General features: G+C 43.5%; 1 protein-coding gene across 2 annotated transcripts in view; it reads left to right on the top strand.

Annotated features, from left to right (window-relative positions):
* Positions 1-13,500, top strand: part of dmap1 (DNA methyltransferase 1 associated protein 1) — a 96,476-nt gene extending 82,976 nt beyond the window's left edge. For both annotated transcript variants that reach the window (XM_072510773.1, XM_072510774.1), the window contains exons 10-11: positions 1,940-2,232; positions 12,910-13,500. In XM_072510773.1, the coding sequence (XP_072366874.1) occupies positions 1,940-2,232; positions 12,910-12,969 (353 nt within the window). In that variant the 3' untranslated portion in view covers positions 12,970-13,500. The remainder of the gene's footprint in view (positions 1-1,939; positions 2,233-12,909) is intronic.
* Positions 13,501-17,107: the final 3,607 nt, after the last annotated feature.

The following is a 17,107-nucleotide window of genomic DNA, read 5'->3' as shown; positions in this document are numbered from 1 at the left end:
TACTCAGCACATCCCCATCACCGGAAGTTGGCTTGCATCATATAGCATTGTTGACATCCTTAAGACATACCAAAACATTTCATAACCAATGTATTGCTTTCATCGTGCAGATGTCATATTGGCAAACACAGTAGTCAATTGCATGCCGAAAGCACCCCACATCAACTGACTGAATGCATCATTGAGAGAACTTCCTGGTCTTCTTTTGAGTAGTGCTTTGGGATATTTTAAGTCCATTCAAAACATATCTTCAATTTAACAGTCGCTTCAATATTGCTTTGAAGTATCCCTCTGGATTATGTGTTCACATTTGCCCTGTATCTTATATTAAACATTCAAAAATGTTCCAAAAACCTTTTGAGCAAAAGCAAATTCTGTGGCATTATATTTTAAGTGACTGTGGACCATTTGAAAGAGTACAGGATCATGTGGCCAAATATCCATTATTTGTTATGCAATTACAATGTACAAAATAATTATTCATATGGCCTAGCAACACTGTTGCATCTTTTGATGTGTTCTATAGATAAATCTTCAATTCCTAGAATATATTAAAAATTCGACAACGCCTCTTTGAGAGTCTTCACCAATTAATGGCTTCTATACTTGATTAAAATGCTTCAAGCTATGACCTCTGCATTTAGTCAGCAGGGCAGGCCAATTTGTTGCCAAGCTACATACATTTTTTTTATTGTAGACTATGATTTGATTTGAGAAAAGTATGTGATGGAGGAAAAAAATGTAGAAACTTTTTTAAGAGGCCTTCAATACTGGGATGATATGGACATACTGACCATTAAAATACAGCATTCCATTGGTTGTGTTGTAGGAAATGATCTATAAAATTCATATTGCCAAGAGTTGCTAGTTCAGAATGATAGAAAGTTGGTGCTGACAAGTTAGTGCCTTCGATAGATCAACTGGTAGAGCGGAGGACTTTAGAAGCCAAACTCCGGAAATCCTTAGGTCGCTGGTTCGATTCCGGCTCGAAGGACGTTTTCTTTTGGGCAGCACAGTGGCTAGCACTGCTGCCTCACAGCTCCAAGGTCCCGGGTTCAATTATAGCCACGGGTGACTGGAGTTTGCACTTTCTCCCCGCGTCTGCTTCGGTTTCCTCCGGGTGCTTCGGTTTCCTCCCACAGTCCAAAGATGTGCAGGTTAGGTGGATTGGCCAGTCAAAAAGGTTAGGTGGGGTTACTGGGTTACGGGGATGAGGTGCAGGTGTGGGTTTAAGTAGGGTGCTCTTTCCAATGGCCTCCTTCTGCACTGTACATTCTATAAGTTTATTCAGTAAGCAATTTAATTGGAGGCCAGAAGTTCTGACAGCTTGACTTATCTTGCCTGTCTTCAGACCTTTCTAACAAGCCATGGATATTTTGTGTAATTCTGTTTTGCTTTGAAATACTCTAAAGTGTATTAATAGTTTTGGACAATTTAGTGAAACTGCAGTGATTTATTTTCCATCTAAGGAAAGCCCAGATAGACCACTGAATCACTGCAGTAATACAAGAATAAAATTGCTTAACATCGTTGTGGTGATTGCTACACCACTGTTACTCGGGAATGATCATTTTAATGTACCACCATTTTATGAGGATTCTTTTAATAGTGATGTGATGTTTATGTTGGGAGGAAGCTGATGGATCAAGGGTGCTATATTACGCTCAATAAGTCAGCTGAGGATAAATGATACTGGAGTTACAGACGGTTTCCACAGTTTGGTATGGCTGCAGTTCTGAAGGATAATGCTGCTGACAGTGGATCTGTATTAAGATGTAGATTTAATGTAAGAGTATTGTAAGTCTGTTCCAGTGCATCAAACTCTCCTCTTTCCAATTGTACAACAATCTTTTTACTGATGTCTTCAATTATATTTAGGTGGATGATTTCTGTTTTAAGTTTATGAAAATATTTACATAATTTGGTTAATAATTTGCAGATCTAAACCCAATGCCCACTGAAGAAATTGTACACATGTTTAACGAACTCCGCAGTGATCTGGTGTTGTTGTATGAACTGAAGCAGGCTTATGCCAATTGTGAATATGAGCTTCAGATGCTGAGGCATCGATACGAGGCTTTGGCAAAGGCGGGGACAAACAGCTTGGCATCAGATGGTTTTGGCATTGATGGACAAATGGGAACTGTGGGAACCAGTTCTGAAGAAATTAAGGGGGAAGGAAAAGATCAATTCATTGATGTTGTTGGAGCTGCACCTCTCACACCAAACTCGGTAAGCACTGATTGGAAATATCCAGCAAATGTTTGATTTGATGTGGCAAATCAAATAATAATGTTTACCGCAGAAATTACAAATAGTTTTATTGTATTAATTGTATTAAATCAGACTTTCTCACTCGTGTGCATTATTAGGTCGATCTTTAGGTAAGATCTTTATAAAACTACATGTAAAAATTGTTATACATTCTGTTCCTACAAATGTCTACGTGTAATTATAAATATTTGAACACAGTTTTTAATGTTAATGGTTATTATTATTGGCAATCTGTCTTTTCAGTCATGAGTTGCCATTCTTCACAAATATCTGCTGCACAGCATATTGTTCAATTTTCAGCAATGTCTGATAAATATTTACTAACCAGGTGTTAGACAAAGGAAGACTCTGTCCTGTGATTAGACCAGAGTTATCATGCCCTGTTAAAAAACCAATAAGTTACTTCAGAATAATCACTACTACTGCAGATAAGACTCGTGAAAAGCCGTGAGGTGATTGTGTTACAAATGACAAATTTAGTAATACCAGTTTGTTGCAATGTGAATATAAGAACAGGCGTAGCCCGTTCATCCCATCAAGCCTGCTCCGCCATTCAATACGATTATGGATGATCGGGTACTTCAATGCCTTTTACACCCACTATCCCCATACCCCTTTATGTAATAATAATCTTTATTATTGTCACAAGTTGACTTACATTAACACTGCAAAGAGGTTTCTGCGAAAATCCACTAGTCGCCACACAATGACACCTGTTCGGGCACGCTGAGGGAGAATTCAGAATGTCCAATTAACCTAACGAGCACGTCTTTCTGGACTTGTGGGAGAAAACCGGAGTACCCGGAGGACTTGCACGCAGACACGTTCACATAAATCTGTCAATGTTTACCTTAAACATACACAATGAGTTTCCACAGCCCTCATCTCGGTTCTAAGTGGCATCCCCCTTATTTTGAAATAATGCCCCCCGGTTCCTGACTCCCAAACCAAGGGAAACAACTTCCCTTGAATTTAGATTATGGGTGACATATTTGAGGTATTTAAAATAATTTTTAAAAGGTTCAATCGATAAAGAGAAACTGTTTCCCCGGTGATGGAACTCAAAATATATTAAAATTAGGTAGGCTGTTCATGAATATCAGGCAGCAGATTTTCACACAAGTGGTTTGAGGAAATGTGAAATTCTCTCCTCCAAAACAGTGGATTCTAAGTCCGTTGAAATTTTCAAGATTGGCATCAATAGATTTTTTTTACTAGAGAAAGGTATTGAGGAATGTGGAATAAAGATAGGGAAATGGAAGTTAAATACAGATCAACCATGATTTAACTGAGTAGCAGATCAGACTTGATTAAATGGCTCACTCCTGTTCCTATGTTCCTACACCATAAAGAAAACCTTTAGAAAGATATTCATTGCAGCCTGAATTATGGAACTTGTAGAATGTTCTCATCAGGTGTCAAAAAGTGCGAATAACAGGAGCTCAGTTTAAGTTGTAGATGCTAGAAATATGATTTTTTTTTTTTTAAAAAAGAAACTTCAAGAGAAAGATCACTACTATTCATGAACAAGAATTGAGTGCCTGATATCCATGATGAGGCAGTTGTGATAGAGTTTGCAAAGCATTTATTTGCACATTGCTTCCTTGGAGTGGTTATGCGCCACACAAAAAAAACTTAGAAAGATGATTCTTAAAGTCTGGATAACAAATTGCTGTGGAATGTTGAATTATGGTTTTTAAATGCAAGGAGTAAAAGTTGAACATTAATTGCGAATCAATTATCAAAGAGACTTCCTGGTTTCCACCTCCATCAAATTCGCCACCCCCAGTGAAAATCTTGGTTGTGTATATATGACCTGCACATATTTGTTAGTACACATACTTGGTGACCCTGGTATGTAGGGGTATCGTTTTTGGGGGAATTATTTTTATTGCGTTTTCATATTTTGCATCCAACAAGTTCTAAATTATCATAAAATCGTGCAAAAACCAATAATTACATTTACAAGCGAGCATCTTCATAACAACAATTGTGTCTGTGACCCCTCCCCTTTAACTGGCATACGTGTTTTACATTCCCAGTATGGCCAAGACACACATTTACAGACATTTATATACATTTTGGTTTAGGCCTGAGCTTGCCATCGGACTGCTCCCTTACAGCTTTGTCCCTCCTGCTCGTACCTCGCGTTCCTTTTCGTTTGCCTTCACCCCCTCCTGGCTTTTCCTTTTTCCTCTCTAGCCCCATTGCTCGCCCGTGTCTCCCCTCCCTCCCTCCCGCCTTGTTCTACTGGTTGCTGGTTACAAATAGATCTTGAAACAATTATGGAACTTGTAGAACTGCTTCCAAATCCTATGAGAGCCTTTTTCCAATCCACGGATGGTGAATTTTATTTTCACCAGCTTGAGAAATTTTTCCAGGTTGGACAGACAGTCTGCACCTGGATGGTGCTGCTGATCACCAGCCAAGCAGAATTCTCAAGTGGGCAAAGGCTAGGGTATCAGCCCCCCCCCCCCCCCCCCCCCCCCCCTCCCCATGAAGTGCTCTAGCTGAACTAATACCCCGAAGACCATTATATTTGGGCATGGCTCCACCCTCACTCCCACAACCTGGACATGGCCTCAAAGAAGGACGTCCAAAGCCTGACAGGCATAGGGCAAGCCCAAAACATGTGGGTGTGGTTAGCCGAGCCTCCCTGGCACCGTTCGCATTTGTCTTCCACCCCCGGGAAGAACGCACTCATTCTAGTTCTGGTTAGTTGTGCTCTGCACCACCTTTAGCTGCATTAGGGTCAGTCCTGTGCAAGTGGAGGTGAAGTTCGCCCTGTGCAGTGCTTTGATCCTGAGTCCTTACCCTATCTCTATGCCTAGTTCCTTATCTCATCCAGGGAGGAGGGTGCTTAATCCAGCCGTCATCCATACATGTCCCCTCCCCTTGGTCGTCCACATTCAGCAGTTTTAGAGTGAGTGTCCTGGTATCTGAGGTTACATCGTTGTTTCTTTGCAGAGCAAGTTTTTGACTTGAATGTATCCCGGGTCGTTCTCTCTTGGTAACTTGAACCTCTCCATGAGTTCCCCCAGAGTTGCTACTCTATCTTCCGTGTCCATGTCCCTAACTATCAGTGTCCCCTCACCCTGTCTCCACCTTTTGAAGGTGGAGTCCATTATTGTGGAAGTCAGCCTGTGGTTGTTGCAGATGGGGAACATGGTGGACATTTCAGTTAGGCCGAAGTGTCACCTCATTTGGTACCATGTTCAGAGATTGGCTACTACCTCTGGGCTCCTCGTGTATTTGGCTGGAGAGGATGGAAGTAGGTTGTGACTTGAGCTTGAAGGGATGTCCCTTTGCAGGAACTCCTCCATCCTCACCCACTCTGCTGTCTGTTCTTGACCCAACCCCGTACTCTTTCTGCAGTGGCTGTCCAGATGTAAAATTGTAGGTTTGGAAGGGCCAGGCCTCCCACATTTCTCCTCTTTTGCAGGACATTCTTTTGGATCCTCGGGCACTCCCCAACACAAACGGCATGATTAACCTGTCGACTGCATTGAAAAAGGCCTGAGGGATATAAATCAGGAGGGATCTGAATAGGCAGAGGAACCAGGGCAGCAAGTTCATCTTGATCGTCTGTATCATCCCTGAGTGGGAAACTGATTACCACCTCTCTAGGTTTTTTTTCGCTTCCTCCACCAGAATTGTCAGGTTCCATTTATGGATCCGGGTCCAGTCACGGGCTATTTGGATCCCCAGGTAGCGGAAATTGGTCAGGGCCGGTTTAAACGGCAGTCCCTCCATCTCCATTCTGGTCATTAGTAACGTACACGTCTATTGCCTGTGATATTCAATCGTAAAAAGCCTCATCGGCAAAGAGGGTCGTGTGCAGCCTCCATGATGGACGTTGAGCCCGGCCCAACTCCATCCTCACATCTACAGTGTGGAGCATGGTGGGAGATTTCAATTGCAGAGTATTCCACTCCCACTACCTCTGAAAGCACCGAATTTTCCCACTACAAAGAAGTCAATCCTCGAGTACACCACGTGGACCTGGGAGAAGAAGGAAAATTCCTCATCGGTCCACTGCCCCCTTCTGCTCCTTTGAAGGTGTTCAGCTGCTTTGCCATATTCGTTAGTTTCCCCGATTTGGGGTCCTGTACACAGTTAGTCACTTGATGTTCCAGGTGACTATCCTGATGGGGGGGTTTCTATCCTGTCAGGAACTGTGCCATGACCTCCCCTTTACCCGTGCTTCCCTGCTCTGGCTTTCCCACTGCCCCGGAGTTGTTGACGGAGTGACCTGTGGGCTATGTCCATCTCTAGGGGTTTGGGAAGCTCTCCCTTCCGACCCGGTTACATAGCATCTGTGGGGTTTCTGCCTGGACCTCGATCTTCCCCTTCAATGTCCCTTGCGGCACCACCAACCTTGCCACTTTTGTTTCCAGGGAGGCATTTTGATCATTCTGGTTGGCCACCGCTTTTTCTAGGTCCCTGATTGTTACCTCCTGTTCTCCCATTTGGGGCTCTGTTTTCTTCAATGCCACATTGAATGGAGCCAGGGCGTTCAGAACCGCCTCTTTCACTGTTGCCATCATTTCCAGCTTGATGGCATCTCTGTTTCTGGAGCTCCTGAGTCAGGAGGTCCATCCACTTGCTTATCGGTGGATAGTCCGGCTTGGATCCCGGTGGCCTAGCTCGCTCTGGTGTGGCCGGCTCCCACTTGCTCCTCGTGGTCGCCATTGACGCGTTCCTCCTCTTCAGGCTTTGACTGACTCTGTCACCCCTTCGGGACCTGGAGTTATTGCCGATCATTTCTCGGTAGTTGTGTATATCTTACGAGAGGGTGGGGATGGTTCAACAGGTCAGATGGGCTATTTTCGCATTCAAACTGCTGTTTTTCTGAGTTCCCAGAGGAAAGCCACCTTCCCTGCATGTCCGCTCAGAACATCCCCCTCATCGGAAGTCCAGCTCTGCTGTTTCTAAACCACAAACAATGATCGAACAGCCTCTCTCTCACTTTTTTATTTGATGAAAAGGGAAACAATACCGTTCTTTGACACTGGGTTCTCTGCAATTCTCTTCTCAGTTGTGGTGAGCGAGCTGATTTCTCCCAGAATCCTCCTCCGTCATTTCTCACTGCTGCCCTCTGTTGGATGCTCTTTCAGGGATAGAGTTCTTAACTGGCACTTCTGATGAGGAATACAATCATAATTGTGCTCATTTTGAGAAGTGTTTTCCCCCCCCTCCCAAGTTTCTGCTCCATTCTATTTCCAATCACCAAATGCAAAGTCTGTCACAGACCAACACACTCGAACAGCATTATGAAACATAATGCTTTTTCATTTTAATTTTTGATTTTAGAGTGGGAGCAGCTTAAAATTAGTTTAACACTGAAAATAAGTGTCCATCACCTGTGAATAAAATTATTTTAAATGGCTGAAATTTTTTTTTTTTAAATAAACAACTATTTTCCAGTTAGATTGAGCTTGTTCCATAGTAAATTAGAAAAAAACTCATTCAGAAAATACCTATTAATACCCTCGTTCCCAAAAGATCCAGCTTAATTTTTGGAACATTTTCAAAGGCCTGCAAATAAGCGCAATTAGCAGGAACTCCCAATGGCGATTAATTCGCCCTGGGGACATGGCCAGTTTATGGAGTCGGCTGCTGGTGCGACATTTTCAAAACTCATGCAGAAAATTTGAGAAACTCAATTTTACAACCTTTTGCTCTGGTAATGCTGATTTTGGGTGAATTGTGTTGTGGCAAATAACAGGCACATTCAAGTGGAAATTTCAGGGTGTGGAAATAGTGTTTAGTTTTCATTGAACTGACATTATAGTTAAAGTTGTGTTTGTGCTGATTAGTTAAATTTAACAATATTCTAATTTTCTGGTTGCTCCACTATTTGATGAACAAAAATTATCTGCTGTCATAAGGTAGTGCGCAGGGCATCACAAGATTTATGTTGTACTTTTGTGATTGAGCAAAAACGTCACCGTTGGTTTAATGGGCAATGTTCTATTAACTGAATAGGAATCAGGAAAACACTATTTCCATTCCATGAAATGCTTATTTTTGTCTACAAAGACAACTCCACACATCTTACAAATAATAATTATATATTTTAAAACTAATTCTGGATGGCGTGAAGCAACTTGTACATAAAGGTAACCACTGTGTGTGAGAAGCACCTCCAAGAATATTCCTCTACATAGCCTCATATCTTGCCCTGTCACCTGAACTTGAGCTCTCATGTATTCTTTGAGCATGTGTTATGTATCTTTGGCCTGCCTGAATGAATGAATTCAACTAGGTATTGGATGACAACTCCTAGAATGCACCATTGTCACTCGGGTGGACTGTAATTCCCAAAATGCAGCTCAGGACATTATCTTCTGATGAAGAGAACTTGGACCCTTTCAAGTTGTATTTGACTGTCTTCCAAATGCTTTTTTCATATTTATAATATCCTTCGCCCTTCCAGAGATTAATCTTATTTTTTTTCTTGAAAGGTGGAATTAAAGTATGCTTCATAACGCTGGAAAATGTACCACATAAAATGACGATCTAAATTTTATAAGGATTATGCCCAAAGATCCTTTCATTAAATCAATTTGTGCCTTCATTACTTAATCGCCTTCAGTCATTTTCTGTTCCACCGCTCTTAAAACTACACTGTTGTCTACCTCAGATTTTACCCCTTACAATAAAAGCGATTGATGAATGTAACTGCACAACTGTGTCCCCAATGCACTTTGTCTCCATGTGACTTAAAGAACAAATTCATTTCTGTTTTTGAGTTTTCTGCTTTCTTTGAAGCATTTAGCTAGCTTTTGTCAATTTTCTAAGTTGACGTGCTGCCATAGAAAAGGTTCAAAACCTAGCATTGATTCAGTATGCTGTCCTGCTTCAATGAGCTGTTCTGTGGAGTGTTAACAAGTTTATGTTTGTAATTTGTTATAGAGACGAGCTTCAAGATCTTGAGAAGTTTGAGTGAAAGCCAAAAATTAAGTCTGAGTTGCTACGTAATTGTACACTTAACAATGGTGTTGGCAGACAACATGCGGGTGTTAAAAGCACACAGAGATTACAGAAAATGCAGGCATTTTTTGAGGGAAATATAAATTTTAAAAGCTCAAAAGACCAGATCTTTTCAGAAAGCTTGCATTCCTTTCACCAGCTGTAACAACTTCTGCTATTGCCAACTGTTCTTCACCACAGAATGGAGTAACTTCTGCTCCTTGTCTGTCACTTTTGCTAACTATTTTCAAAAGGTCAAATTCAACTTAGCTCCATCTGTGCTTTCAATCTTATGTGGTTCATCCAAGAGAACCAGTATTGGATAAGACTTGGTGTGTGCAGCAGGACATTTAATTTTAATGTGTACTTTGGACATTCTGAATTCTCCCTCCCGTGTACCCGAACAGGCGCCGAGTGTGGCGACTCGGGGATTTTCACAGTAACTTCGTTGCAGTGTTAATGTAAGCCTACTTGTGACAATAATAATAATAAAGATTATACTTTTCTTTTTGGTAATATTTGCTAAGTGCATGGAGAAGATGTACTCCAATTAGTTTGCAACCAATGCAAAGTAGTCATATATGATTTCTCAAAATTGCCTTGTTATCTTTCATGGTTTTGGACACATCCACCTTTAGTTAAGCCACATGTGCAGTGAGAATGGTTGGGAGTGGACATTATACCAGATTCAAATATAAAGTTTCATAGTTAAGTCTTTTGATATATTTAAAGAATATTAATGGACCCTGATTATACACTTTTTATCAATCAGCATAAAATCAGACAGAATGTCACTTTTGAAAATTTGGGAATAGTGGTTTCCTGTAGGGCATTTTCTATGGTGTACAAAATAGTTAGAATGTTAAATACAGTTCTGACCTTTACTGGCTGATTAAACAATGAGGATGGTATTAGATTAGAATAAGACTGAAGGTCAAACCAATTCACTGTACAACCATTTTAGAGTGCTTTTAAAATTGTTTATAACATTACCTCCTTTCTCTCTTTTCCCCCCCCCCTCCCCTCCCCCCACAAAATGTAATATTGCTAGTTCTTTGAAAATACAAGAATTAACCTAATCATGGTAACTTAGTAATTCCTTAAGTTTGAGAACTGAAGATGCTTTTGCAGCTTTTGAAATGCCATTTGTAGGACTTTAATCCTCTTTCCCAATGCCTAGAAGGTTGACTTTGATTGGGGTGACCCAGAAGGAAGTATCTGCTAAGGGACATGTGTTTGGATCAATCTCTGTACATTCACAATTGGGTTTCTTGATGGAAGGGAGAGAGGAGATGGTAGCTCATGCAGGCAGTGCTTAACATGTTATCTACATTGAGAGTGGTGCAAGCAGAAATCACCCAAGTTGTTCCATCCCAACTGCACCACTGTTTGACCAGGGAAATGAGAACTCTGCAAGTTTAAGCTCCCTATTATCTGATTGTCGGTTAGAGGGTATCTGTCAGACTTGTGAGATCTTTGAGAGATGCATGAAGATAAAAAAATCTCATAAAAAAACATTGACTCTGCCCTTTTAAGCTGCAGCTCTATCTCCAACTGCAGCCCCATTTCCAAATTCTCTTCCCTTATTAATGTCCTTGAAGGTGTTAGTGCCTCCCATATTCATGCCCATCTCTCCTGTAACCTCATGTTGAATTTTACTGTCAGACCTCTGCCGCTTCCACAAGTTACAAGTGATATCCTATGTGACTGTCCATGGTAAACTATATTTCCTCATCCTTTTTAACCTGTCTGCACTCTTTGACACAGTTGATCATAAAATCCCCTTTTCTGCTATCCAACTGAGTGGGACTGGCCTTGCCAGTTTATATTCCTTTTTTAAAAATAAATTTAGAGTATCCAATTATTTTTTTTTCCAATTAAGGGGCAATTTAATGTGGCCAATCCACCTAACCTGCACATCTTTGGGTTGTGGGGGTGAAACCCACGCAGACTCAGGGAGAATGTGCAACCTCCACACACAGTGACTCAGGACTGGAATCGAACCCAGGTCCTCAGCGACGTAGGAAGCAGTGCTAACCACTGCGCCAACATGCCGCCCTGCCTGTTTATATTCCTGTTTAAGCTGTCATAGCCAGAGAACCTCCTGCAATGGCTTCTTTTTCAGTCTCGCATTGCTGCTTCCAAATCCCACAAACAGCATAATCGGAGACTATTCGACTCCGCATGTACACTGGTGAACTCCGATCTACCTCACCATCACCTCTCCCAACCCCTGCATTTCATCTGACTTGGCACACTGCTTGTCTGACATTGAATATTGGGTTGTAAGAACATATGAAATAGGAGCAGGAATAGGCCATACAGTCCTTCAAGACTTCACCATTCAATAAAATTGTGGCTGATCGATTTTGGCCTCAACTCTACTTTAGTGCCAGTTCCTCATAACCTTTGACTACCCTATTCAAAAATCTATCTCCATATATTCAATGACTCAGTCCCATAGCTCTTTGGGGTAGAGAATTCCAAAAATTCCCAACCCTGAGAAAATTAATTCATTCTCCTCTCCATCCTATTCTGAAACAGTGCCCCCTAACTCTAGATTGAGTGGATACATACTCCGTGTCTAACATGTCAAGCCTCCTCGAGTCTTAAGAAGTTTTTTCTGAACTCTCATGAGGGTAACAGACCTATAATTTTCTGCTTTTTGTCTTACTCTTTTCTTGAATCTGCAGTCACTTCTTTTAAGACAATGAACATCAGGTCCACAGGATTCATTAACCTTTAGTCCCATTAGTTTGCCAAGTACTTTTTCCCCAGTGAAAAATGTTTTAAATTCCTCCCTCCCTTTTGATCCACCCCCTGATTTTTCTGCTATTAATAGGATGCTTTAACTCTGTCCTATTGTGACGGCAGGTACAAAATATTTGCGAAATGTCTCTGCAATTCCTTTGTTTCCATTATTCTCAACCACTAAGGGACCAACATTTACTTCAGCTCCTCTTTTCCTTTTCGTACTAGGTTGAAACTCTTATCTATTTCTATAGTTCTTATTAGTTTTCGCTCCCAATCTATTTTCTCCCTCTGTTTCCTTTAGCCTGGGCAAGTAAGTTTCTTTGAAAGCATCAAAAGATGGAAAGCTGTGCTGTATGGCAAAATTGCCAGCAAAACTCCATGTCGAGTGAGGGTTCATCTTATTTCTCTCATAGTGAAATCATGCAGTATATGGTCCAGTCACTAGCATTTCCAAATAGGCAACGGTCATGAAATAAAATCTTTCTAGGGAAAAATATTAAATGCAGCAGTGCGGTGAGTGATTTTTTTGACTGTTTAATGTATCAGCAGATGTAATACGCTAGATGAAATGCAAACAAATTCATGATAACTGTCTTGTATCCCAGATGAATCGGCACTTGAATTGAGATCTCCTTTAATTATCATTAAAGTCCACAGCCGCATTCTCACCTCCATTGTTTGATCCACACCAGCCACCTTTGTTGTTCAACATGTCAGTGTTGAAAGATCTTCAACTTTTGAAGAAAATAGTCATTTGTACAGCAACATAGTTGCTATACATTGTTTTACTTGCTGCTGTTTTTATGATCACGAGTTTCTAAATTTCAAGAGTTAACCTGGAGACGTCGCTAACCATGCAAATGGTTTGAAGCATGCTATCTTACATCCTGATTTTTGATTTTACAGAGGAAGCGAAGAGAATCTGCATCAAGCTGTTCTTCAGTAAAGAAATTGAAGAAACCGTGAACTGGTTTGAAAGGCTAGGAAGTGGACAAAATGTGGTTAAACGGATCTTTCACCACATAGCAGCTATGTTCCTACATTTTATTCAGAAAAGACCACCAAAACTCCAGGAAATCAGGGGCCGTGAGCACTATTGATAAATTATGTGGCAGTGGTTAGGAAGTAACAAATGCTGTGTCCATCATATCAATCAAAAACTGCTAAGCCATTTCCTGTAGACGTTCTACCCTAACTGATCCAGAAATTCATTAATGAGGCACATTTTAGTCATGAAAAGGATCACAGTGCTTTTAATATTTGTATGATTATGCTTTCTTTGTAGGGTTTTGTTATCTTTGGTACAGGGCAGTGAAACTATCATTGAGTGGAGACCACTCGCATGACCTTATTTTTATTACTATTTTTCATCGTGAAGAATGAAAGGCTGCCTTTATACGCAGTATCCAGTTACTAGTAACAGTGTTCAAAAGAAATTGCAAACATTTATTGTAGTCAAAAAAATATCAACATTGAATAAAGGATTTTTTAAAACTTGTTTGTGGTATCTCGCCATTATTTGAAGTTGGTGCTGGAATTCCCTGATGGATATGTAATCATGTGTTTAGAGCATTGCTGGTTGGAATGCTTTATTTATCTTGTGCACTTACTGTTGTGTTAGCACTTCCTTTAACATTTTTGTCAAGTTTATAATATTGGTCTTACTTGCATCACTCTACCTGACACACTACTTCCGTCATGTTTTTCATTGATTAAATTAACTCTTCCATACTTGGTTTTCAAGGTATTTGAGGCTACTAACCTCTCATTTTGTTTCCAAATGTTACTTTTAATCTTTTAAAAATGTTTAAACTTTATTAAAATATTAATGGACTTCTTGTAATAAACGCATGAAATGCTGGAAAAACTCAACAAGTCTGGCAGCAGCTGTGGAGAGAGAAACAGATTGACCGTTTTGAGTCCATATGACTCTCCTTGGAGCTGAAGAGAGTGGAAATGTGATAGGACCAGAGAATATTCTCTTAAAGTAAACTGGGTGACCACTTTGCTGAACATCTTCACTCAGTCTGCAAGCATGACCTCGACCTACCTCTCTAGTTAATTTCAATTCACTATCTTGCTCACATTTCCGTCCTCTGACTACTACTCCGCTACTAATGCTCCGCTGAAGCCCAATGCAAACTGGAGGAACAGCACCTTCTTCTGATTTGGCACTTTACAGTACTTTGGACATAACATTGAGTTTGACAACTTCAGACCACAAATTCTGTCCTTCATTTTATTTTTTGTCCTCAAACCACCACCCCACCAAGGGCCAGACTGTAACTTGTTCTTTTGTTTAACTTTTGGAAGGTTCTCACCCTTGGTCAGTTCTTAACACAATCTGTTTATTTTTGCAAAATATACAAGCATTTCAAAGTAGCCATCACACAAAGTGCAATAATATTCAAATTGTCTACATAGATCAAGTTGCAATCTGAGGTGTTTCAATACATGTAATATTCATTGTATACATTCAATATGTACATGTTCTGTTTAATTCCCCTCCCTGACACTTCTGGTTACGGCTATGCGGAGCTAAGTCGCACATTCGGCAGCTCCCGCAAAAAACGGAATTTGGGGCTCTTTTTAGGGCCCCCAACGGAATTTTTTCGACGTTTCCCGCTGTGGGAAGGAGAGTACAATAGTTCTCCGACAGTATATGGCTTTTACCAGGAGTGGGGTGACTAAAAAAGTGGTGGTGGACCCGAAGAAGGTGCGAGGGAAGAAGAACAAAATGGTGGCGGGCGGGGACCAGGCAGCGTGGATGCAGTGGGCGCAGGAGCAACAGGACGTTATCCAGCGCTGCTTTAGGGAGATTAAAGCGGACCTGCTTGAGCCGATGAAGGCTTCTACTGATAAGCTGCTGGAGGCACAGACGGCCCAGGTGGTGGTGATCCGCGAGGCCCGACAAAAGATCTCCGACAACGAGGACAAGATCTTGGGTGAGGCGCACGAGGCGCTCCACAAGAAATGGCAGGAGCGGTTCGAGGAGATGGAGAACTGGTCGAGGCGGAAGAACTTGCGGATTCTTGGCCTCCCGGAGGGGCCAGACGTGGGGGCCTAAGTGGTCACCATGTTGAACTCGCTGATGGGAGCGGGGTCCTTCCAGGGGCCCCTGGAGCTGGAAGGGGCCCATAGAGTGCTGGCGAGGAGGCCCAAGGCTAACGAGCCTCCGCGGGCGGTGCTGGTGCAGTTTAATCGGCTTGCTGATCGGGAGTGTGTGCCCAGGTGGGCCAAGAAGGAGAGGAGCAGCAGGTGGGAGAACGCGCAGGTTCGAATATACCAGGACTGGAGTGCGGAGGTGGCGGAGGAGGGCCGGGTACAATTGAGCGAAGGCGGTGCAGCACAGGAAGGGGGTGAAGTTTGGCATGTTGCAGCCGGCGCGACTGTGGGTTACCTACAAGGACCGGCACCATTATTTTGAGTCTCCGGAGGAGGCATGGGCCTTTGTTCAGCCCGAGAAGTTGGACACAGATTGAGGGTCGGGATGGGCGTTTGGGGATTGCGGTTGATGTGTTACTTTTTGAGGGGGGGTCCTTTGCTCTTGTTTTTTTTTCTGGTTTGGTGAGGGTGGTAGGGCGGGTTGGGCACTGTTTTGGTTGGGTTGGTCGGGGGGGCTCTTGGAGGGGGGTAAACAAATGGAACAGGGGTGGATGGCCGGCAGTGTGATGGGGCCCCGCGGGTGAGGGGGAGGCCCGAATCGGGGGTGAGGGGACTGGGCCTGTAAAAGGAGCTGCGTCAGAGGTGGCGGGGCCGGGTAGGTAGTAAGCGCGGGCTTTTTCCCGCGATGAAGACTGGAGGGGCCGGGGCGAGGAAGCGAGGGTTCTTTCCCGCGCTTGGGGTGGAAGGGGGAGGTGGAGAGCCTGCGGATGGGGAATGGAAGAGGAGGGTGTGTCACACAATGGGAGGCGTCGAAGGAGAGGTGGGAGTGGCCGGGGTCAGCAGGAGTCAGCTGACTTGCGGAAGTGCAATGGGGGGAGTAAAGCACCTAGGAGGGGCCCTAGCCGGTGGGGGGTGGGTGGGGGGGAATCGAGTTGCTGCTGCTATGGTCAAGGAGGAGCTGGAGCAAGTGGGGGGAGTCGAGACGGGGGTCTGCCGCTGTGGGAAATGGGCCGGGCGTGGGGTGCGGGGCGTGGCTGGCTGAGGAGGGGTTATTCCTAGTCGGCAGGTGAGGGGGGCATGTAGCCCCCTGATCCGGCTGATAACCTGGAATGTAAGGGGACTGAATGGGCCAGTCAAGCGGGCTGACGTGTTCGTGCACCTGAAGGGGCTGAAGGCGGATATGGTCATGCTCCAGGAAACACACCTGAAGGTAGCAGATCAGGTAAGATTGAGGAAAGGGTGGGTAGGTCAGGTGTTTCATTCGGGGCTAGTGCCAAAAATCGAGGGGTGGTGATCTTGGTGGGAAAGAAGGTGTCATTAGAGGCTTCGAGCATTGTGGCAGACAATGGCGGTAGGTACGTAATGGTTAGTGGTAAGCTGCAGGGAGAGAGGGTGGTACTGGTCAATGTGTATGCCCCGAACTGGGACGATGCGGGTTTTATGCGGCGCATGTTGGGTCGGATCCCAGATATGGAAGTGGGGGGCCTGATAATGGGGGAGACTTTAACACTGTGTTGGATCCGGCACTGGATCGCTCCAGGTCTAGGACGGGTAGGAAGCCGGCGGCGGCTAAGGTGCTGAGGGGGTTTATGGACCAGATGGGAGGGGTGGACCCTTGGAGATTTGCAAGGCCGCGGGCTAGGGAATTTTCATTCTTCTCACGTGTCCATAAGGCTTATTCCCGGATCGACTTTTTCATTTTGAGCAGGGTGCTGATAGCGAGAGTAGAGGATACCGAGTACTCGGCGATAGCCATTTCGGATCACGCCCCGCATTGGGTGGACTTAGAGCTGGGGGAGCAGAGGGACCAGCGCCCGTTGTGGTGTTTGGAGGTGGGGCTGTTGGCGGACGAGGAGGTGAGCGAGCGGGTCTGAGGAAGTATAGAGAGCAACGACAACGGGGAGGTCCGAGTGGGGATGGTATGGGAGGCACTGAAGGCGGTGGTGAGGGGAGAGCTGATCTCCATTAGGGCCCACAAGGAGCGGGGGGGAGAGGGAGA

Source organism: Scyliorhinus torazame, chromosome 7 (assembly GCF_047496885.1).
Source record: "Scyliorhinus torazame isolate Kashiwa2021f chromosome 7, sScyTor2.1, whole genome shotgun sequence".
In the NCBI taxonomy this organism is placed as follows: Eukaryota; Metazoa; Chordata; class Chondrichthyes; order Carcharhiniformes; family Scyliorhinidae; genus Scyliorhinus; species Scyliorhinus torazame.
Note: the sequence above shows the minus strand (reverse complement) of the source record. Positions and strands in the feature narration are given on the sequence as shown.